General features: G+C 36.1%; 2 protein-coding genes across 2 annotated transcripts; both read left to right on the plus strand.

Moving 5' to 3' along the window:
- The first annotated feature begins 2,328 nt into the window (after positions 1–2,328).
- LOC124640819 (Bardet-Biedl syndrome 5 protein homolog) lies at positions 2,329–11,120 on the plus strand. The gene is made up of 7 exons (XM_047178752.1): positions 2,329–2,578; positions 4,265–4,413; positions 8,676–8,853; positions 9,185–9,275; positions 9,578–9,724; positions 10,106–10,297; positions 10,723–11,120. Exons 1-7 carry the CDS (start codon positions 2,514–2,516, stop codon positions 10,939–10,941), a joined length of 1,041 nt encoding a protein of 346 aa, XP_047034708.1. The 5' UTR covers positions 2,329–2,513; the 3' UTR covers positions 10,942–11,120.
- Positions 11,121–11,315: 195 nt separating this feature from the next.
- Positions 11,316–22,323, plus strand: LOC124641061. The gene is made up of 10 exons (XM_047179068.1): positions 11,316–11,613; positions 12,758–12,934; positions 13,317–13,488; positions 13,977–14,146; positions 14,508–14,643; positions 15,114–15,245; positions 17,963–18,141; positions 19,720–19,882; positions 20,685–20,887; positions 21,314–22,323. The coding sequence occupies exons 1-10, from the start codon at positions 11,578–11,580 to the stop codon at positions 21,791–21,793; spliced, it is 1,848 nt and encodes a 615-aa protein (XP_047035024.1). The 5' UTR covers positions 11,316–11,577; the 3' UTR covers positions 21,794–22,323.
- The last annotated feature ends 387 nt before the right edge of the window (positions 22,324–22,710 follow it).

Raw genomic sequence — 22,710 nt, forward strand, 5'->3', positions numbered from 1 at the left:
GGGAAACCACAGATTTCTGTTTTGCTGATTGTTTGATAATATTATAACAGTAAAAGTTTGTGAGTTTGTACTACTACATGTATGTTTTACTTCTTCAAGCGCAAATGACTGTACGTATTTTTAATGAAGCTTGACAGTGCTTTTCATCTTTCATCACTATTAATCAGTATACCCAATAGGCCTCTCTTTATCCAGCGGTGGAAAGTACATATATCCCTTAGGATGCAGGTGAAATCGCGGGCGGAAACCAGTATTAAATTATATTCTTAGAAAGCAATAATAAAGTAAACAAAAACTTTGACAAGCGTGTCTATTTACGTTGCTTGATTGATGTTGTATGTTTTACGAGTTTTCAAATCAACGGGAAATTGCAATTTATATTCGAGAGGAAGGAATATATTTTTATTAAGTTTCGTGACTTTTGACCTTTTATATTAGGTCGAGATTTTTACGCTGAAGATTAAGCTGAAGTAGGTAAGTACCTACTACTGAATACATACCACCACGTGTTACCTACATCATGAAAAACCGTTTTTAACCTCCAATGCAAAAAAGATGAGTGTTATAAGTTTGGCTATTAAGTATGTGTATCTATCTGTCCGCCAAGATTAAAGTTTTCTTAATCGGTTTAAACTGCAGCGGTACCCCGCAATCCCCGTACCCTGAAAGTATAGCGTCTCGATTTTTTTTTTTTTTTTGACTTACATCTTGTTTTTTTTGCATTAAGTACAAAATAAACACTATCTATTAATTAATTATGCGTGCCCACTAATGCGACAAGAAACAAATAATCCTATTAATTTTGAAAACCTTTTACGTAGATTACCGTCAATTTTACAGAACCCTTAGCACTTAACAGCTTTTAAACTCAACGACAGTTTTCGAATAACGAACTTAGTCCGCCATCTTGATTAAGGTCGGCTGTCAAAATGGTGCGCTTTTCAGTAATTAGTGGCGACATCTGCCGAATTAGTTTGTAAAATGTTAAGACGTTTTAGTCGTGGTGGCCTAGTGAGTTAAGCATGAACCTCTCAAGTATAAGTTTGTTGATTCGATTCTAGGTCAGGCAAGTAAGTACCTATGCAACTTTTCAAAGTTTGTATGCAGGTACTTTCAAAGTATCTCCTGGACACTCCTATGTTATATACATCTCGAGAAAACCTTTTTTTTTAACGACCACGACGTCAAAAATTATCAAATGGCCCCTCCCGCTGTGGGTTAGCAGCGGTGAGGGAGTGTCAGACTCTTACTGACTCAAAACCGTAGTGTTCCGTCATAGGCCTTTTATGCACCAGGGCCGCGGTAACTCTTTCGAACAATCCCGCAGCCATCTCGAGAAAACCTGGACTATAAATAGGTTCATAAGCATAACTTTAACGTAAATACACTGCACTTGTTAATGTTCTATTTCAAATAGTTTGTTAGCACCAATGTCACTTCCTACTCAAAAATAAATCAACAAAAATACTTATTGAACTAAAATTATACAGTCCACTACCCAATATTACCTTTAAATCAGATAAAAAACAAGCCTCGTTATTTATATTTGGGTTGCATTCTGAAACCATAACACTTAAACTAACTACTATAATAATTATAGTCATAAGCATCGAATATTGATTTTATATCACCATTAATCTTGTAATGTCATGCTATATTTGCTTTTATCGAAATCGGGATCATTAGTGATATGATTTATATGAAAGAGACAAAATTAGTTATCTTTCTCTCTTTCACATTAAAAACTTGATAAAAAATATATAAGTAAAGTTTGTAAATGTAATATGTACTAATGTAAATATTGTTAACCAAAACATAACTGGTTTAAATGGAAAAATAAGAAAAAGTTAACGTTTACATAAACTTTTCCGTTTATACATAAGAAAGTTTATAGAACGTAGGTATAACTAAATCTCAAAATATCCGTCATTAAGTAGAGCAAACTCAAACTCAAACCCATGTTCAAACTTGGCTGCGAAACAATACTTTTTGAACGTGAAAATTTACAAGAGACAGCCCCCAAAACTCCCACCCTTCACCACTTCCTATGTGTTTTTGCTAAGAAGAAGTGGCGCAACAAACTCCCCAGCAACACATGTCTGTTTGTAGGTAAGAAGAACCTTTCAACCAGGCAAACCCTACAACATACATAGTTATCTAAACTGCCAGTTAAAATATTTCAAGATAACCCAAATTTTTACCGCATCATAAAACATAAATTAAATAAAACACGTTTATGTAAAGTTTTATTAAAGTAATAGGCTTATCTTATAACAGGGCACCATAAACTGTACCTGCGCGGTTACCATGACAACGGAAAACATAACAAAAACAATTGATGGTCGAAGGTTTTAAGTTTTTTGTTTTTTATCGTCGTGTCGGCCGAAAGACGTTCCACTGCTGGACTGCTGCCTCCCCCAAGGTTCGCCAGTTTGCTCGATCTTCAGCAACCCGCATCCACCGCTTCCCGGCGACCTTGGTACAGATCGTCCATCCATCGTTTTCGTATCAAAATGTCTAAATCTAAAACTGGAGCCGTTTGGGAAGATAGAGAAGTCTTATTTGATTTGCCTTTTACGTGAGTTTATTTTTGTAACTTTGTTAATAGGTGCCTAGATGTTTTTAAGCTTACTTAATTGTTGTTTAGTAAAGGTAATTTTGACAAAAAAAAAGGATGTACAATATATTATTGCGGATACATTTGCTATAAAAGACTTAATTATTTTTTATGGTCCTTTGATCCTTAAAATCTACCTACTATTTACATATTGTCAATTTTTTATGACTCCTATTTAAATATTTAATGTGGAATATAAAATAAACTCTGTCCGTCCGGCTGTCATATCAAAACTGCTGAATCGATTTACATAACATTTCATAGCTACGACATGGCTTGTACATAAATCTGTAGAAAACACCTGTAATCACCCCTGTTTCACAAAATGAATAAATTGAAATTGATTTGATTTGATTTGATTTGATTTGCTAATTTCAACGATAGTCTAGCTAGAGCCTGGAAATCTACATCGACGGGTAAGAGGCAAAAGGGGTCAAGCACCACAGATCATATTGTTCAGGAGAGTAAAAAGAAAGTTTTAAAAAATAATATCTCTTTATTGCTTTATTGAATCACATCACAATCTTCAGAAAAGTTTACTAAAATACAATGTTCTTTAATAATTTTACATCAAAATAAGCCTGAGATCAATAGTTTCAAAGATAGATGTCGCTTGACCCCAGGTTTTAACCATGTTTATCGCTTTCGCGAGGGGTCAAGCACCAATATCTAATGTTGGAATATTTAGATTTTGGCCTAAGCTCCAGGCGCTGGCGCGCGCTTAGTGGATCAAATGCAACGTAATGAAAATAAAATTATTTAAGAAAGGGGCCAAGCGCCAATTATGTTTAGTTGACAATTTTTACTATTGGTGTAAGCGACGTTATAGTTATTAAACAAATAAAAGAAAAATGGATACAAACGACATATTTACTTCTAATCATCATCCTCCGAGCCTTTTTCCCAAACTATGTTGGGGTCGGCTTCCAGTCTAACCGGATTCAGCTGAGTACCAGTGCTTTACAAGAAGCGACTGCCTATCTGACCTCCTCAACCCAGTTACCAGGGCAACCCGATACCCCTTGGTTAGACTGGTGTCAGACTTACTGGCTTTCTGACTACCCGTAACGACTGCCAAGGATGTTCAATGACAGCCGGGACCTACAGTTTAACGTGCCATCCGAAACACAGTCATTGGTGTCTAAGATATACTTAGAAAGTACATACAAACTTAGAAAAGTTGCATTGGTACTTGCCTGACCTGGAATTGAACCCGCGCCCTCATACTCGAGAGGTTGGTTCTTTTGCCCACTAGGCCACCACGACTTTTATACATATTTACTACATATTTACTTCTAATATTGTTTTTAAAATTATGCCAAATGACAAGGCGATACAAAAACGTAATACACAAAATGGTCCTTCAACCAAGCAAGGTAAAGTTGGTGTCGCTTGAGCACTTTTGGCAAGTATCGATTTGGCACTGCAGTACAAATAATTCTTTGGTGCAAGTGACTTTTTTTCATGCTAGGAAAACGATATTACGACCATTCGAAAGAGAAAAAATACCCCTTTTGCCTTTTTGCCGTCGACATATAGGTCACTTATTATCCGGGTGCGTGAAGTAGATACCTAAAGATGTGGGTGGAACAGAGGGAACAACTAGCATTGTACTAAAATTATACATGTTTTGGGTATTATTTTCAGTTACCTAAGACTACGGCCCGGCGAGAAGATATTCGATAGGATCGAGCCTATCGAGGACACGAAGGGCAACAGTGGGACCAAAGGTCGGATGGTGGTAACCAACCTGAGGATCATATGGCACTCCATGGCTTCACCCAGGATCAATTTGTGTGAGATAATACAGTTTTGAATACGTAGCTTTTCTTTTTATAGACGTACGAGAAATAGTTACCAATTATTTACACTGACCCATGCTTTAAACTAAAGTTTGGCAAGATTTCTTACGATGCGATGTTAACTTTAAGTTTCTTCTATATCTATCTATATAAATAAAAATGAATTGTTGTTCGTTAGTCTGGGGCCCGATTCTCCTAATTTTACTTAATCGTATGTCGATTCACATTCGACTGCGATCCAATCACGACTCGATTACGATTGAAGCGTATGTGGCATTCCGCTATTTTTTCTTTGAAATAAACGTTTTTATCCTTTTCTGTCATTCAATAATGAATCATTTTGTCTGCAAATGATTTACGATTGCAATATGATTGTAGAGCAAAGTACCGTATAGAACAAAAACACCAAAATAGCAGACCAATCGCAAACCAATCGAATGTCGTGGGAATACGATTGGTCTTATATTAGTAGCAGGGGCCCGATTCTCCTAATTTTACTTAAGCGGCATACGATTCACGTTCGACTCGATTCGACTGAGATCCAATCCCGACTCGATTACGATTGAAGCGTATGGGGCATTCCGCTATTTTTTCTTTGAAATAAACGTTTTTATCCTTTTCTGTCATTCAATAATGAATCATTTTGTCTGCAAATGATTTACGATTGCAATATGATTGTAGAGCAAACTACCGTATAGACCAAAATCACCAAAATAGCAGACCAATCGCACACCAATCAAATGTCAATCGAATACGATTGGTCTTTTATTAGTAGCAGAATGCCCGATATGGTTAAAGCTGCTATTGCGATCATATTGCGATTCGATTTCTATTCGATTTTGACATTATTAACTTAGGAGAATCGGGCCCCTGATTAAAACTCGAGAACGGCTGGGCCGATTGAGCTGATTTTGGTTTTAAAATGTTTGTAGAGGTCCAGGGAAGGTTTGAACGATACGAAGTTCGCGGGATCAGCTGGTAGGTAGGTATATAAAAATGAAACCCGCTTTCCGTTGTCACGACATAACATGAAAACGGCTTGACCGATTTGGCTGAAAATTAGAGGGGAGGTAACTTAGACCCGGGAGAAGGTTTTAGGATAGGTTTTGTCACCACCCGGCTACCGGACGCGGGTGAAACCGCGGGCGAAAGCTAGTTACTTAATAGTTAACTTTTGCAAAAGTCTAAAATCTCATCATAACCGTAATCTCTCTACAACATTTGAAAATATTTATCCTTCTAAAATATGAAACGTACAGTCAGCACCAAAAGTCGATGAACAGAATCAACATGACAAAACACCTGTTCACAATAAAATGCCATAAGTTATAGTCGCAACTAGGAAACAAAATAGACTGTACACCAGAAACTTACAATAGTCGTTAAACACGAGTATTTCAAAAGTATCTGTGCACTAGTATTCCTAAAGTCGCTGTACACCATCAATCCAAATATCGCTGAACATCATTGTATCAAAAGTCACTAAACAGCAGTAAATACAAAATTAGGTTAACAAAGTATATTTTTAATGTTGCCGTGTGTTAATGTACTTTTGACGCTTATGTTGTTCAGCTACTTTTGGGACAGTACTTGCTTGACCTTAATAATGTATGTTAACTCGCTAGTATCTATTTAAATAATTTTAATAATTATTTTGGAAATACACTCTTTTGCAAAAAAAGCGGGCACCTATGCGAAATCTTAGTTTTAAGGACTTTACGTGTATTTTAAAGGGTTTTAATGATTGTAGTATGTTTCTAGCATCAAAAGGGTTAGCCAAGCATGCGTGAGAGTGTATTCTAAATTTGGATTTTGTACAATTGCTAAGAAATTGGTTAAACCTTGTTTTGGACTAATTGCTGGCAGAAAGTTCGTCGGTATTTGAAAATTTTTGAAGTGATTTTCAGAAAACTGATAATGCAGTCTTAATTAATGTACCTTTTTGTTAGATCAAAACATTTTTGAAAAACTATGCGTATTTGATAAAATTTTCACCTGCTCTAAATGGGCTATACTGATGATTGATGGCAATGTTAAGAGTTTCGGTATTTTAGTGTAAAGCGTTCTTCTGTTTAGATATTATACCCACGTGTTTTAAAATATCGCTTTTTCATAATAAAACACTATTTAGAGGAGTATCAGTACATTGGGCTGCGACAAAACCAATTTAAAGTAAGTAGTGCCGATCACAACTCGTCTCCTTTCGGACTTTAACATTTTTAAAAATCTTGAAATTCTACAAAATACAGAAAATAGCGCATAGACTGTGAGCACGAGGTCTTAAGGTCTCGTAATCACTGATTTTCAAACAACCTCGTCTCTTGGGAAACTCCGTAGACCTCCGAAGATCTATGAGTCTGAGCGTTCAAATAGCGTGTTTTCATCCCACTGACATATTATTAAATAAACTTGCCTGCACCGAGATTTCCTAGCATCTATAGCACTTTCCTGCTTAAATCATAACAATAATTGGCTATCTGCTCATTTCTTAAGAAACATACGTTTGGTCAATACCTTTGACTTCTTGACTCCCTTTCAGCGAAATCATCGTTTAGTAACCCGATACCTATGGAGTTATAGAGAGCTTCAACGCGGCAATAATTAGACTTTTTAGATAGCTTAAACCCTCCTCATCTTTTTTCATGTGGTTAATTTTAACATTTATCACAAAATTTGGTATTTTTTAATGTCAAAGTACGATAGGAGACGAGTTGCGATCGGCACTGCTTACTTTAAATTGGTTTTGTCGCAGCCCAATGTACTGATACTCCTCTAAATAGTGTTTAATTATGAAAAAGCGATATTTTAAAACACGTGGTTATAATATCTAAACAGAAGAACGCTTTACACTAAAATACCGAAACTCTTAACATTGCCATCAATCATCAGTATAGCCCATTTAGAGCAGGTGAAAATTTTATCAAATACGCATAGTTTTTCAAAAATGTTTTGATCTAACAAAAAGGTACATTAATTAAGACTGCATTATCAGTTTTCTGAAAATCACTTCAAAAACTTTTCAAAACACCGACGAACTTTCTGCCAGCAATTAGTCCAAAACAAGGTTTAACCAATTTCTTAGCAATTGTACAAAATCCAAATTTAGAATACACTCTCACGCATGCTTGGCTAACCCTTTTGATGCTAGAAACATACTACAATCATTAAAACCCTTTAAAATACACGTAAAGTCCTTAAAACTAAGATTTCGCATAGGTGCCCGCTTTTTTTGCAAAAGAGTGTATTTCCAAAATAATTATTAAAATTATTTAAATAGATACTAGCGAGTTAACATACATTATTAAGGTCAAGCAAGTACTGTCCCAAAAGTAGCTGAACAACATAAGCGTCAAAAGTACATTAACACACGGCAACATTAAAAATATACTTTGTTAACCTAATTTTGTATTTACTGCTGTTTAGTGACTTTTGATACAATGATGTTCAGCGATATTTGGATTGATGGTGTACAGCGACTTTAGGAATACTAGTGCACAGATACTTTTGAAATACTCGTGTTTAACGACTATTGTAAGTTTCTGGTGTACAGTCTATTTTGTTTCCTAGTTGCGACTATAACTTATGGCATTTTATTGTGAACAGGTGTTTTGTCATGTTGATTCTGTTCATCGACTTTTGGTGCTGACTGTACCTGTAATGAAATAAAATAAGTTTTTTTTTCGAAACCTTTTTTACTGGAAATAAGAAAAAATAAATCAAAAACCCAACTGTTACCAATGCTCCATTTTATGTTTTTTTGCAACAGTTTGAGATTGTGGACTGCACCTGTGCTTGGAGGGCAATACTCTCATCCCTTATTTATCTTAGTACCTACCCTTTACGTGAGACTAAAAATTATATAGCAAAATCTATAATAGGTACTTATTAAGATTTTAAAGCTACAGAGCTCCTTTATTAGTTTGAACGTGCTAATTTTAGAAACTACTATCCGATGTGAAAAAATCTTCAACTGTTGGATAGACTATTTATTGAGGAAGGCTATAGGCTATTTTTCGTCTGGGTGCTTGTAGCAGTTCAAACATGACGCAAATGAAACAACTGACTGACACTAGAATGTACACACGAGTCATTAAACCTTAGACTGGCTACCGCTGAAGTGATTTTTTGTATGAATGTCTTGACCAGCGAGAAGTCACAAATTGTTAACTTTAGAGTAGGAGCATTAGTACATATATAGAATCTAGCGACATCTGTACCCATGTACACGTCTTTATTCATTAATTCTTTTGTTCCAGCAATTGGTCTAAACTGCATCCTTTCAACGAACACAAAGGTTGTGAACTCTGGTCTTCGCGGCACGACACAGGCTCTCAACGTGCTGGCCGCCTACAAGTCTAATAAATATGAGTTCATCTTCACCAATCTGTCTCCTAACTGTGTGAGGCACTATACTTCTGTTGCTGGAGTTCATAAGTAAGTGCAAGTTTAAGAAACCCTATTGAAATTCGCAGAACATTAAGTATATTTTGGCGAAATGCATCACCCAAAATCCAAATGATTCGATTGAGGCCTATGTTCAGCAGAATAATGTATGTACTGTCCAATGTGCCGACACGTGCGCAATTAAGATCTATTTTTCCACTGGCGAAGATGTGTGCGTGGCAGAATACTGGCCATTCAAGCGCCAGGAAGAAGCAGATTAAAGATTGATAAATGGTTAAAAATGATGATGAAGACTTACAACGTATCCTCAGCAGTTATGCTACTAAAGAAAATTGATGTATTGGTTTTTAATTAATTTCAGGGCGTACACAGCTTCTCGTATGTACAGAGACTTAAAACTAAGAGGAGCTATTATACACAACAAACAGTTACGGATGCTGCCGCTGGAGAAGGTAAAGCATGCACATTAAATTGGACCTGGAAGTCTCAGAACTGTGTTACTTAAATATTTATTTCTAAATTAGCTTCTGCCCCCAGGTTCAATTGCCTCCTGATGGAATTACTTACCGCGCTTATGAAGATAAAAAGTACCTTATATGCTATTCTGATTTATAAGTCATATTACTGCCAAGTTTCATCAAAATCCATGAAGTAGTTTTTGTATGAAAGAGGAATAAACACCATACATAGGACTTAAATAGTTTGCCCCCTAGCTCTTGTAATGTGGGTTCCTTATGCAGAGATCTCTTTCCAGATATGTCTCAACGAGCACAGTATCTGGAACCTATCAAGTGACTCCGGTAATCTGGGCACTCTGGTAGTCACCAATGTCAGGATAGTCTGGGTCGCAGACGTCAACGATGCCTTCAACGTGTCCATGCCATACATTACTATTGAAAGCGTAAGTTTAAAGTAAGGAGTAACAAGGATTTGAAATGTGGTTTCAAGATTTGAGAAAATGGTCCTTTTGACAACTGGTCCTTTCATCCTCTTTAAACGTAACAAAAGAAAAACAATCTCTTAACGTGTCTCTAACTAAGTGTCACTTAGAATAAGGGCTCCCCCTCCATTTAAAGGTACAAGTGACACTTAAACTTTGGTGAAAACGTAATTCGTATTAAGTGTTCCCTAAATGCTCTTAGGGAATCCCTAAATTTAGGTAAGTATTTGTTGGTGAAAATGGGCATTAGTCTACCGGACTTTAGTCATGGCGCGGTCTCTCATCATCTGCCTAACTTTTTCATTATTTGTCTAGACTTCTAAATCATTTCTTTTATTACAGATAGCCGTCAAAGACTCCAAGTTTGGCGAAGCCCTAGTCTTTGTAGTTCGTCCACAATCAGGAGGCTACGTGTTGGGCTTCAGAGCTGACCCTCGGGAGAGACTGCGACCTTTGGTGAACGAGTTGCAGGCATTGCATCAAGCTTATACTGAGAAACCTATATTCGGAATAGAATTAACTTGGCATAATGAGGTATGGGGATTATACTTTGTTTTAGTGTTGGGCAAAAATGTGGTCTGCCATATTAGGGGGGGGTCTGAAGACCTCATTAAATAATGAAACAACAAAATCAATTTCCTTTTACGAACCGTAAAAAAAATAATCTTGGAGGCATATCTCTAATATGATCTCCCAAAACTTTTGTTCTAACTGTTCGATCAATATCTTGGCTGATCATTATCCTTATATAACATTTTACCTTCCTTGAACTCGTGTTCGTTGAACTTGATACTCGTGTTTTACGGATTATAGTATTAAGTAAGTAATAAAACCAATTAAATCGCCAATACCTCCGGACTTACTAATCCAAAATCTATGTTCTGCAAAGCGCCATTGTTGATTGAGCAACTGTGTCAAGTTCATGTGGAGTTAAACTATATTTAAGTCTTCCTCCACAGGATGCAAAGCCTGACGTCGATGATATAGAAGAACTGGAAGAAATTTGTGAACCAAGAGGCGAGATGGGACCGAATTTATACTTAGCCTCACAAATGGCCCAAAATAAAGGAGACGCAGAAAGTCCGCCTGTATACAGCCCATATTTAGGTCTGGCCATCGAGCCATTGAAAGAAGGATTTACTTTAAAAAGTTTGTTTGAAGTTCAGACTACGTCATAATTTTGGAAAATCTGATAATTTTTCGGGCAACAATTAGTCACTCAATGCTCTCGCGGTAGGGGCTACTACAAGCCAGCTTCAGAGTGGAAAAACTAGTTGACAAGAGCAAGAGCTGTACCATACAAAGTAATCAAACAAGAAGCTTATTCCATTACATGCAATTAAAATATTCTTAAAACTATTTATCTTTTATTTCTCTTATTGCTATTACTTACCACAGAAAGGATCTTCCATGGATCTTCCCACAAAACCCCCTTTGGTACAAAATCATTAATATTTCTCTCAAAAAACTCTTATCTACAGCAGAAAAAGCACAGCGCCAATCACATGACTTTGACAGTTATTAAGACTTGACGTTTCGAAATTCGAATTCGTTCGAGTGTTTTGGAAACTTATCGCAACTTGTTTGACTTGAATTATTTTTGTAATTCGAAAAAGTTCTATTTATTTTTATAGTTAACACGTTTGTGTTTTATTTAAGGTTTTATTCATACTGAAACAACAAAACATTAATGATATTGCTGACAAGAATTGTTTCCTTACAATTCGACATGCCAATAGTGTAGTTAACTTTGATAGTTATTTATTTTGAATTTGCATTCTTCGAATAAATTGTGTTCTAATTTATCAGTAAAAATGAATAAAGAAAATAGTAGAAGCGCAGCAGGCCTGGTGAGTATTTTTTTAAACACTATTTGCAAAGAGGTCTCATGTAAAGTTTTTATTCATAATATTTAAAAGTAAATTCTGTTGATTGTCAATAAATGTCAAATCCATATTGGAAATGCGCAGAATATGTAGGTAAAATTACTATAAATGCGAGGGTAACTCTGTATTTCTGTCCTGGTTCCACACCAAAGCCCCTGAACTGAATTGATTGAATTTGGTACACATCCTGAGGTTGAGCCTTATGGCTGATTTACATTGAGTCAGTAACTGACGTCAGTCCACTGACAAGTCAGTGCTGACCCGGCACTGCCATCGTGTAAATTGATTTGAAGTCAGTACAGTACTACTGACGAGACACTGACACCACACTGACTTCGTGTAAATAGCACGCGTCAGTTTTCGGCGCCTACACTGACGTCAGTTACTGACTCAATGTAAATCAGCCTTTATCCCGGTGCGGGAAATATCTCCCTCAAACACAGCTAGTCAATGGGTCAGAGTGTAACAATGGGTGTGCCAAGGACTCTGATAATGCTAATTTGTTAGTTTTTTCCTTCTTACTCATAGAATGGATAAAAATAAAACAAAAGTCATCTGGAACCTTTTTGTCTGGTTTGGACCAACAGTTTATTCATTATCAGATACACAGTATAAGTGTATGCCAGTTAGGGCTGCCAGATGGCCGGGAAATCCGGGATTGTCCAGGAATTACTAGTCTTGTCCCGTGTCCAGGAGCTTTCTTCATTTTGATAATAGTAGCAGGCCGCTTCCCTTCCTTTATTACCCCGCTGCATTGCAATTCTTCATTTTAAAGAGCCCAGATTTCACAAGTCTTTTGCAAGGACTGCAAAAACAGGCAAAAAATATAGATAGGTATTCTAATTTTTCATATTTTTTTCGTAATCCTCGAATTGTCCCGGAATCGAAATACCTGAATCTGGCAACCCTAATGCCAGTTGGTAATGAATTTATAAAGCCCTGTATTCATGGTAAAGTTTTACATATAAAATTGCATCAACACATTGTTGTATGTAACAAGTTGTAAAAGGCGAAGTATGTGTTTCCAGCAACATATTTGTTGCTCATCAACAATGTTGCTTCATCTTAAACTAGGCTACCTACTCAATAACATACACTTTTTTCCCAGCGCCGCTCAGCAATAGCAGAGAGAATCCGCCTGAGAGAAGAATGGTCAGCCTTGAAAGAAGTAGACACAGCAACTACTTCCAATGCTGAGAGGGCTCTGAGGAAGAAACCTGGGAACCCTCGGTGTACTCCTGGTACATCTAGCAAGAAGCAAACAGCTAGTGGTAGTCAGAAAAAGGTATGAACATTAATTCAAAGTTGTAATTAGATTTCAAAACTAAAATACATCATTGATAAAAAAGTTGCATGAGCTGAATCAACATTAAAGTATAGTTGCTTAAAAAATTTCTTAAAATTTCCTTTTTCTCATTCCACAACAATCATTATACTAACAACCACCGCCTTCTTATTCATGAGCATTTTTTTTTGTTTATATGATGTGACCTCATACGGTAACATCATAAAAAATTACAATCTAGCTAATGCTAATAAGTAATTCAATTTTGTCTTAATTTGCTAGGAAAGTATTATTCATGAGCATGACCTCATTTTATCATCACAAAATTCTCAATAAATTCCAAACAAACCTCTTTAATCAGACCAAAATTCTCACATTCCAGGAGCCAGCAAAACAGATGCTAGGTTCAAACAATGCACTCCGAGGAGTCGTGGCTATGGTAGACGTAGGTGCAGAGAGCAAGGCTTTGCCCCTGCGCTGTGCACTGGCAGCACTGGGCGCCACCGTGCTGAGTGACTGGAGCCCACTGGTCACACATCTTGTGTGGACTGATAGTAAGTCTAAGGTCTATAATATTACAAGGCTCAGGTGTAGTGGCACTGGCAGCACTTGGTGCCACCGTGCTGAGCGACTGGAGCCCACTGGTCACACATCTTGTGTGGACTGATAGTAAGTTATTTTATTTCTATAATCCATAGGTTTAGTTAGGTAGTTAAACAGGTAAACAATCTTGATATAACATTTTACACAAAAACATAGTAAAAAAAACTACTGCTTGAACTAGGTAAGTATGCAATTGATTAAGTGGCAATCATCATTGTATCGACATTGAATTTTAGTCGCATTTTGTTTTTAAGGTGAGTTTTTATATAATAATCTACCTTTTAACAGGCTTTTAAAGGCTGAATATAGTAAAACTTACGTTTTATTTCACGAAAGAGGGTAAGACATAAATGTACTCTGTAATACTCTGTATGTGTCAAAAAAAGTACATAAAGAGTAGCATCAGTTCTTTCTACATAAACTAATGACACTTTCACAGGTGGTTGTAGAGCAACCCGCGCTAAAGCCCGAGCTCTCGCCTGCAAGCTAGTGTCCCCACTTTGGGTGGAGGCCTGCGCAGCCTCTAACAAGAAGCTCAGTGAGAGAACCTTCCCGGCTGCTTCCAGGCAATCTGATCTGCCTTCACCGAGGACTTTGAGACAGTTGCTGGTATGTGGGAAAATATACTAAGACCCAAGTTCACGGACTAAATAAATGTCAGTAAAAAAAAAAAACTTTGACTTTGGAGATGAATGTAAAAAATTGGTAGTAAACAGTTGTTTAAAGAAAAATGCAAGTCTATGATGTTGATGAACATGGAACTCACTATTCAAGAAAACTCATAATTTCCAATCCAACAAAAAAATTAAAGCCTAACAATCAAAAACAATATTCTAACAGTCCAAAAATGAGCACTTTTTCAATATCAGATGTACCCCCAAAACATATTTGTTCCAGAAATATTATCAATTCACCTCATTTAATCCCCTAAAATACAACCTCATCTAAGAATCCTCTCTACAAATTACAGAAACGAGCAGAAATGGAAAACGTGCCACTAGTAGACTTGCTATCTGACAAGGAAGATGATAAAGACAGACCCAAACTAAGGATATCTTCCGACACCAGCACTGATAAGACTAATGACACTTCCGGAGACACTGTTGGTGAGGAATTCTTTATTTGCCTAGCCTTTTCCCGACTGTTGGGGTTGGATTCTAGTTTGATGCAGCTGAGTACCAGTTTCCCACATGTAGCCTATCTGCCCTCGTCAATTCAGTTACTCGGGCAACCTGATGCTCCTTGATATAACTGTTTGTCAGACTTCTGGCTTCTTAAGGTGGGAGAAATGACAGTCAAAACCCACCAATGTTACGTGCTTTCAGAAACATGAAAGAACTTCTTATGTATGACTTACAAAACGGTCAACCATCCAAGAACCGACAGCTCCAAGCATCGCTTAACCTTACGACCGACTCGAGAAATCTGTAAAATGTAGCCTGACTTTGAGGGTTGATTTTCCATATCTAAATATAAAAAGAATATAGACGTTGTTAACCTTACGATCGACCCTTTCGGCTTGGTTATGTCCAAGTATTTTGTTGTTGTTATTTAAATACTTAATTAACTGTTTCAGAGCTAGAATCCCGTGTGAACACAGCGCCGCGACGTCCGCCGGAGGAGCCGTCAGTGCGCGAGCCGCCCAAGTCCAGACGCAAACTGTTCACGCATAAAGAGGCTGAGGATTTAACTACTGATGATGAATCTGGTGAGTATACTATGCCTGGTAGTAACTTCTAACTAGCAAGAATTTAACTTCAATGATAATAATAAAAAAAAACCAGCAGTCAAACCGTATAAATGATTTTGAGGAGCAAATTCTTAACTGCATGTACTAATACGTATATGTGATTACAAATAATAAATAACGAAGTTAAACTGGATTATTACCATTTATTTGTGAAACATATACTCGTATTTACTATAAAAATTAAATATCTTCACTTCATTTGACTAGGTACTTCTCTGTAAATCTGTATTCAAATACATATTAAACAGATATACCACAGCTTAAAATATTTATTCAGTATTTTTTATGTATTTACAATGATTTTAAGCAGTTTTTCAGTTTAAGACATCGATATACAACATGTAATTAACGCACACCCTCAAACACCCCAATTAGAATATTATGTTATAATCATAATACATACACTGAATTTTTAATTTAACATGTATATGCATTGTTATTTACTAAATTAGTTATACCAATTCTTGGAGAACTTTTTGGTCATACTACTACGCACGCAAATATGGCGCCGCGCGCCGCTCGACCCGACACAACATAACGAAACTACGGAAAAAGCCGACAATACACGAAGTCTTATTACTTTGAGTTACGGTCTATTTGAATTTGTTTTGACTGTTCAGGGTTAATATGACAATAATTTCCATAGTTTTAATTATTTTTGGGAAAAAAATTACCTATATTAAAAATGACATAAATCGATTCAGTAAACGATTCTGAACAAACTAATTTCAGGATGTGCGTTAATTAAGTTACATGTTGTATATGTACTACGTACTAGATAGAACGTTCCGAACAAACAGCTTGCCACACTGAAATGCACTGCAGACTATGCATTGCCCAAAATGGCAAATCAGAGCGATTTTGACACCTGCGTCAGATGGATGTCTATGAAACGACAATTATAAAATAGAAAATACATATCAAGGTATAAACTTACACATATAAACTATTCGAGAGTCAAGTTAGTAAAATTACACGCTGTTCATGCTATTACAACGCTTGTATATCATACTTTTCATTTATAATTCAATTTTACAAATATGCATTAATTTGTTCCCGCCCGCCATCTTAAAATTATGAATTATGAAAATCGTGCAGAAACAGATGTGCCATAAAACTGGCAGTAGGTAAAATATCAATGAAAACAGACTTCACTTTGTCATGGTATGTTCTTATTTTCAAGAAAAAATAATATGACCTCGTATGTATTTCGCTACTGTAAAAACACTACAAGATATATCAGCGCGTTTAAATTCGCGAAAAATTTGTGATAGCCCTCTTAAGAAAAAAACATCGTAATTAATATTAAAAAATCCTAAAAATAAGTTCCTGGTTTTAATATATTACATGATTTTGAATTCACTTAGATGTAAACTTTTTGAGTAATGAAGAATGTAGACAAAATACGAGCGAGAATATTATGTCACTTCTGCAATTAACATCAATGAGGATGACATGTAGTCATCCTCATTGATGTCATCAATGAGGTCATAGATGTAATATAATAAACAAGATTGCGCACGCTCAAAATACATATTTACGAAAATGAACTCTATTCCAACGCAATAAGGTACTAAATTTGTTGCATAATACACAGAGGCAAATCCGAGCCGAGAGGGATAGTTAGAACGGAGGCTGTTTGTCTCTTTCTAACACCTTGCCAGCATAAAAAAATGTTGTGGTCAACAGTTTTGTCTTCCCAAAAAAACAATTGAATCACATATATTTTTATCTTATTTTAACAATTGTAAGTCAACAAATTAATAAAAATCGCATTAATTTATTATACGAATAAATAATTTATATAAATTATTATTCTTAAAACATAAACAACATATTTTTTTTTTTCTAGCGGTAACCCTGAACATTCTTGGCGCGTAATCAGCATTTAAAATTTTGTTTATATTTTTTGTATTAAATCAATTTAAACTATTTAAATGGTGAAAAAGTGTTGTGTTTATACTTGTAAAAGTGAATCCTATGGTGGTTGCAATATATCGTTCCACAGGTTAGCTAATAATAACATTTTCGTAAACCAAACAACTAGGGTGCCCATGAATTCTTGTAATGAGTGAAAATATGGGTGATGGATTTTAAAACTGTTGTACTATTGTTATAGCTTCCCAAAAAATGAAGAAAGGCGACATAAATGGCTCAGCAGTCTATATATGAAGTAGAAATATAAAAAAAACAGTCTTCACTTCGAATCTTCCTGCTTTTATACTGCTAATTCCCGCTAATTATTAAAAGCCTTTATAAGTAATAATAATATATCTTAAGGTCACAAACTGCGTAAGTTAAAACTTCAATACCAATCTGCGTTTAATAATCTTAGCAAAATTCGGATTTGTCTCACATAGCTTAATCTCATAGTCACCCTATTAGAAAGGGACAGACAGCCTCCGTACTAACTGTTTCACTCGGCTCGTTTTTTGGGTTTATATGCGCAGTCCTGTTTACTAATATTATGTCTATGGACTACATGTCACAATACGTCAACAAGATGTCAACAGACGACATAAGCGGGTAAATTATTTGTATGGATGTTCTTGTCTATCGCTAGAATATATGTCAATGGTTTAAGACTAGGTTTTTAACAAGAAGTCAGAGTGCCTTCTCAATGGAGTGTGTACGTATTATAGTTATATTAATCACCTAAATTATTTAACTTCCAGACAAAGAAACAACAACCAAAAACAAACTTCACCAAAGCAAGTTAACACAGCGCGAGAGACGAGACCTCGCCCGCGCCGAGCGCATGGCCAAGAAACTGCTCGCTTCCTGCCGTCCGCAGCGGAACAACAATAATAATGTACACATACATGCTACACAGGAACATTTGAAGCCTAAAATTGTGAGTATAGTTTAAAATTAAATTATGATACCTTTTTGAGGTTCTGTATCCAAACGGTAGAACGGGACCCTATTAGCACAGATTATATAATAGTTACTACGTAACAGATAATCACTCCATACAAAAAAGTCCATACCTACTGTTATAAGCACCTACAAGTTCCCCAAATTCCTAGCTGCGTTATAAAATGAACCTTAAAAGCTCGAGCGCTTGATTGTTATTCCAATGCGATAGCGCACAGTTTAGTGACCGCAACCGTGCCGTGGCCGTGCTTAGGGTTGCTTCTTACAATTAATTAATATTTAAGTAGGAAAACAAAGTTACGCTTATTTTAAGATAGCCTTTTTTAAAACTGAGTTTTTAAATAAAAAGTAATATCAAGAATATTTTTCTTTAGTTAACTATTGTATTGCCTACTAAAATGGAGTATGGGTACATATTACTAAATATTACCTAATACGTAAGCATAGGTAGGTAAGTACTTAAGGCGCGTTCCCGTGCAAAACGCAGCGGCAGTCGTTTTTTGTGCAGTTTTTCAGAGTCAACTTCTCTTTATCCACTAGCAATACCTTCTAATAAAAAATACATTAAATTTCTACATAATCTTGACTCCAAAATGGTAGTTTTCTTTTTTTTTCTAAGTATCATAATGTTTAATTAGAGGGTCACAACGAAACCACAGAAATGAGAAATAATCACTAATAAGATGCATCTCTTCGTAAAGTAACTATTATTTTTATTTGCTACCTAAACTAATAGATAGGTAATTTAATAACGAACATTATGGTAATTTTATTTTTTTCAAAACACGAACATTTTATTTTATAAAAATTTTAAACCAAAATATGGGCGTTCTCGCTACGGATTTCTTGCGCCGAGTTTGTATGGCGCAGAGGCTCAAGGTCATTTGATCTGGGTACCGTCTTAAGTAAAGCTTTCGTCAAAATCAAAGGCGGTTTCCAACTATTTTTCGAGCACAAGTGCCATACCCCATATGGTACAACTCCGTCGAGTGTTGATACATACCTAAAATTGGTTTCTGCGTAGCGACACACGTAATGTTCCGAGTCGTCATTTAGTTGGACCAGAACTATACCTACTTACACTTGAGATGTGTTTTGAGCTACAAAACTCACAATGCAGTTCATATAACTAAGTAGGTATCTAAAGTAAAATACCTACCGGTAACCCAGCGAGCGGTAGGCATTTATCGCGCTCAAGTACCGAGAGTGACAGAGGCCTGTTATTAGTAAGACTTTGCTATCAATCTGTTATTAGGCTTTCACAAGAATTTTACAAATTCAAAAGTTCAAACAAATAAAAAACTATATCCTATTACCTATTAAACTTACTACTAATGTTACAAAGAGGACTATTGAATTACTCTGAAACTATTGAATTTGAAAAATTATTTCACTGTTCGAAAGCTAGACTATCCCCTAAACTAAGACTAAAGAGTTTCCCCGAGACGCGGGTTTAACCGCTAGCTATCATTATATAAAAGCAGTATAGAATAAGAGTTATAATTACAGTTACCATTCACAAAACACTAGTTATGATATTAAAATAACTTTGCAGGTTCTGACCGGCATGACCCGGCCAGAACGTCAAGCTATAACAAAGTCTATACAACAATTGGGCGGCATCATACAGAAATGCGTGAACAAACGTACCACGCACGTGTTACTGGGCTCCTGTACCAACGTTACTTCCTGTACCAACCATGCTTCTAATGTTACCGGTAAGCTGACGAACTCATCATCATCTCCCGAGCCTTTTTCCCAACTATCTTAGGGTCAACTTCCAGTCTAACCGGATGCAGCTGAATACCAAAGTTCTACAAGGAGCGACTGCCTATCTGACCTCCTCAACCCAGTTACCCGGGCAACCCGCAAAATTACCGACTTCTGACTACCCTTAACGACTGCCAATTATGTTCAATGACAGCAATGATGTACAAATCCTGGTTAGTACCGGAACGTCAAGCTATAACAAAGTGTATTCAACAACTGGACGGCGTGATACAGAAGAGCGTGAACAAACGTACGACGCACGTGTTACTGGGCTCCTGTACCAACCATGCTTCTAATGTTACTGGTACAAACGAGCAATGTTTTGTTCTACAAATTTCGTGAACACAATCTTTTATGGCACCTTGAATGTCTTATATAATTAAAAAAATATATCGATAAATATACGTAACTAAACTTCAAACTTCAAATATTTATTGCAATCATGAGTGTTACAAGGTGTTATATACATAATGTCAATCTCTCGTCTTCTTAAGTCAATAGCAAAATATGCACTAAATTTTAAAATATGCTTCTTATTATTGGAATTTATGGCAGTTAAGATTTGTCTGGTTAATATTCTGACTCTACCTCTATGATAATATTGAAGAGATTTGTTTATTTGATTGTGCTAATCTCAGAAACTTCAGTGATAGATAAGCTTATTTATCGAGGATAGCTATGAAATACACGTGTAGTATTTCGTATTTATACTAATTCAATTAAATTATTTAAAATTAACACTATTTCCAGGCATAACATCCCACTGCGACCTAAGCAAGTCAACATGTTGGAACGACGCCACAGACAAGCGAGCCAGAACATGCAACGCCTTGCTCGGTGCAGCTCGCGGCTGCCGAGTGTTGCATGCGAGGTGGGCAGTGCAGTCTGCCGGGGAGGGGAAGTGGCTGCATCATGTCGGCTTTGAGGTAGAGCATCTCAGGAAGATCTGTCAGGTTTGTACTTATTTATATCATCGGTCTAGCCTTTTCTCAACAATGATGTAGTTGGCTTTCAGTCTATCTACAGTTTAGTGTCAGTGTTTTACATGGCGTAACTGTCTATGTAACCTACTCGACCCAATCTTGATGTTATTTTGGTGCCTTGCAAACATTGATTTGAATTTAAGAAAATGCATAAATATCGTATTTATGTAGACAATCAGACAATCATCGCGATTTCATCCAGGAAACTACTTACCGCATCAATGTAGCATACATGTTGTCTGATAAAGCCACTTTGCTTCCAAATTCCATCAAAATCTATTCGGTAGGTTTTACATAAAAAAAATAACAAACATGAACATCCATCATATAAACTATTATAGTACGGATTAAAATAACTTTCTGACAAAATAATACAAAAAACATTTTTAATTACAGAAAGCCCGAGTCGAACGCAACGCCCTCGGCCGTCAACGTTCAGAATACGCGTACGACATCTTCAACGGCATGCGCGTACATTTGAAGACAAACGCCGAGCAAAGGGACGCCGCCATGCAACTACTAACATTATGTGGCGCTTCCGTCAACACTATAGGCCTAAACAACCCACAAAATATTGGTCCTAACAAACGAACAGAAACTGGTCCTATTTTCCGAACACAAGTTGGTCCTAACACCCGAACACAAATTGGTCCCAACATTCTAACACAAATTGGTCCTAATACACAAGTTGGTCCTAACATACGAACACAAGTTGGTCCTAATGAAAATAGCCTATATGATGTGGTAGTGGGTTCGGGTTTGGGTGAAGTAAATTCTAAGTGGGTCTTCGATAGCGTGGCTGCGGGTAGGATGAGGACTACTAGAAGGTATGTTAATTTGAATAGTTTTGTTGGTGATGATGATGATGATAGGTGATGATAGAAAGTTGTAATGTGATGAAAAGGCTTTTCGATTTGTTAATACTTTCTTCTTGACTGTGTATATGTAGTACATTTGAGTAGACATTTAAAGGTAAACGATCTCGATAGGACATTTTACATAAATACATTTTAAATACACTAGTGTTTGAAATAATGATTTAATTGATGAAGTAATAAATAAAATAATCAATATTTCGGACAAGTGACATCCATATGGGTTAGTAAACAAAGAACAATAAAACCTACGTTAATAAAACTTACTATCTAATATATAAAACTTAATATAGTAATTGTTGTATTTTTTTTTTAATGAGCTTTTAAATTAAAAGTAATATTAGGATTCTTTATATGTAGATAAGTGATTTACTAAATTGAGTTATGGTAGACTGTGCAAAGGCACAACAAATTGTATGTACCTACTCAGCGCTCATATGTATATTTATGTATCCTTGATATTACAAACTACTGAACCAGTATAATAAGGTTCTATACTCTATCCACGGAGGCAAGAGCTAAAAGATAAACAAAGAATGACACTTTTTCAAGATGGCGGTATAACCCGACTGATGACAAAACGTCACATTTTTGTGTAAAATGTTCGCAGTATCTGTGATTTTGTCATCGGTCGGGTTATACCGCCATCTTGAAAAAGTGTCATTCTTTGTTTACCTTTTAGCTCTTACTTCCGTGGATAGAGTACAGTTATACAAGCAAATGCTACTGGTAGCAATTATATGACGTTGGATAAGTACAATCCAAAACTTCACTATTTACTATTTGTAAGCTGATGCATGTATTTATTATGTAGATTAAAAAATGGAGAAAACTGGATCTCACAGGAAACCTACCCATTTATTTATTTGTGTAAAATTTAAGAATTCACGTATTGAAGAGGAACTAAAAATATTTATT

Source organism: Helicoverpa zea, chromosome 21, assembly GCF_022581195.2.
Source record: "Helicoverpa zea isolate HzStark_Cry1AcR chromosome 21, ilHelZeax1.1, whole genome shotgun sequence".
Taxonomy (NCBI): Eukaryota; Metazoa; Arthropoda; class Insecta; order Lepidoptera; family Noctuidae; genus Helicoverpa; species Helicoverpa zea.

Excerpts from the sequence above, each read along its gene's own strand:
- LOC124640819 (XM_047178752.1), top strand. The coding sequence starts at position 2,514 with ATGTCTAAATCTAAAACTGGAGCCGTTTGGGAAGATAGAGAAGTCTTA. Across the intron at positions 2,579-4,264 it reads TTATTTGATTTGCCTTTTAC|TTACCTAAGACTACGGCCCG; the intron begins GTGAGTTTATTT and ends TATTATTTTCAG. Across the intron at positions 8,854-9,184 it reads TCTGTTGCTGGAGTTCATAA|GGCGTACACAGCTTCTCGTA; the intron begins GTAAGTGCAAGT and ends AATTAATTTCAG.
- LOC124641061 (XM_047179068.1), top strand. The coding sequence starts at position 11,578 with ATGAATAAAGAAAATAGTAGAAGCGCAGCAGGCCTG. Across the intron at positions 12,935-13,316 it reads CTAGTGGTAGTCAGAAAAAG|GAGCCAGCAAAACAGATGCT; the intron begins GTATGAACATTA and ends CTCACATTCCAG. Across the intron at positions 13,489-13,976 it reads ACATCTTGTGTGGACTGATA|GTGGTTGTAGAGCAACCCGC; the intron begins GTAAGTCTAAGG and ends ACACTTTCACAG.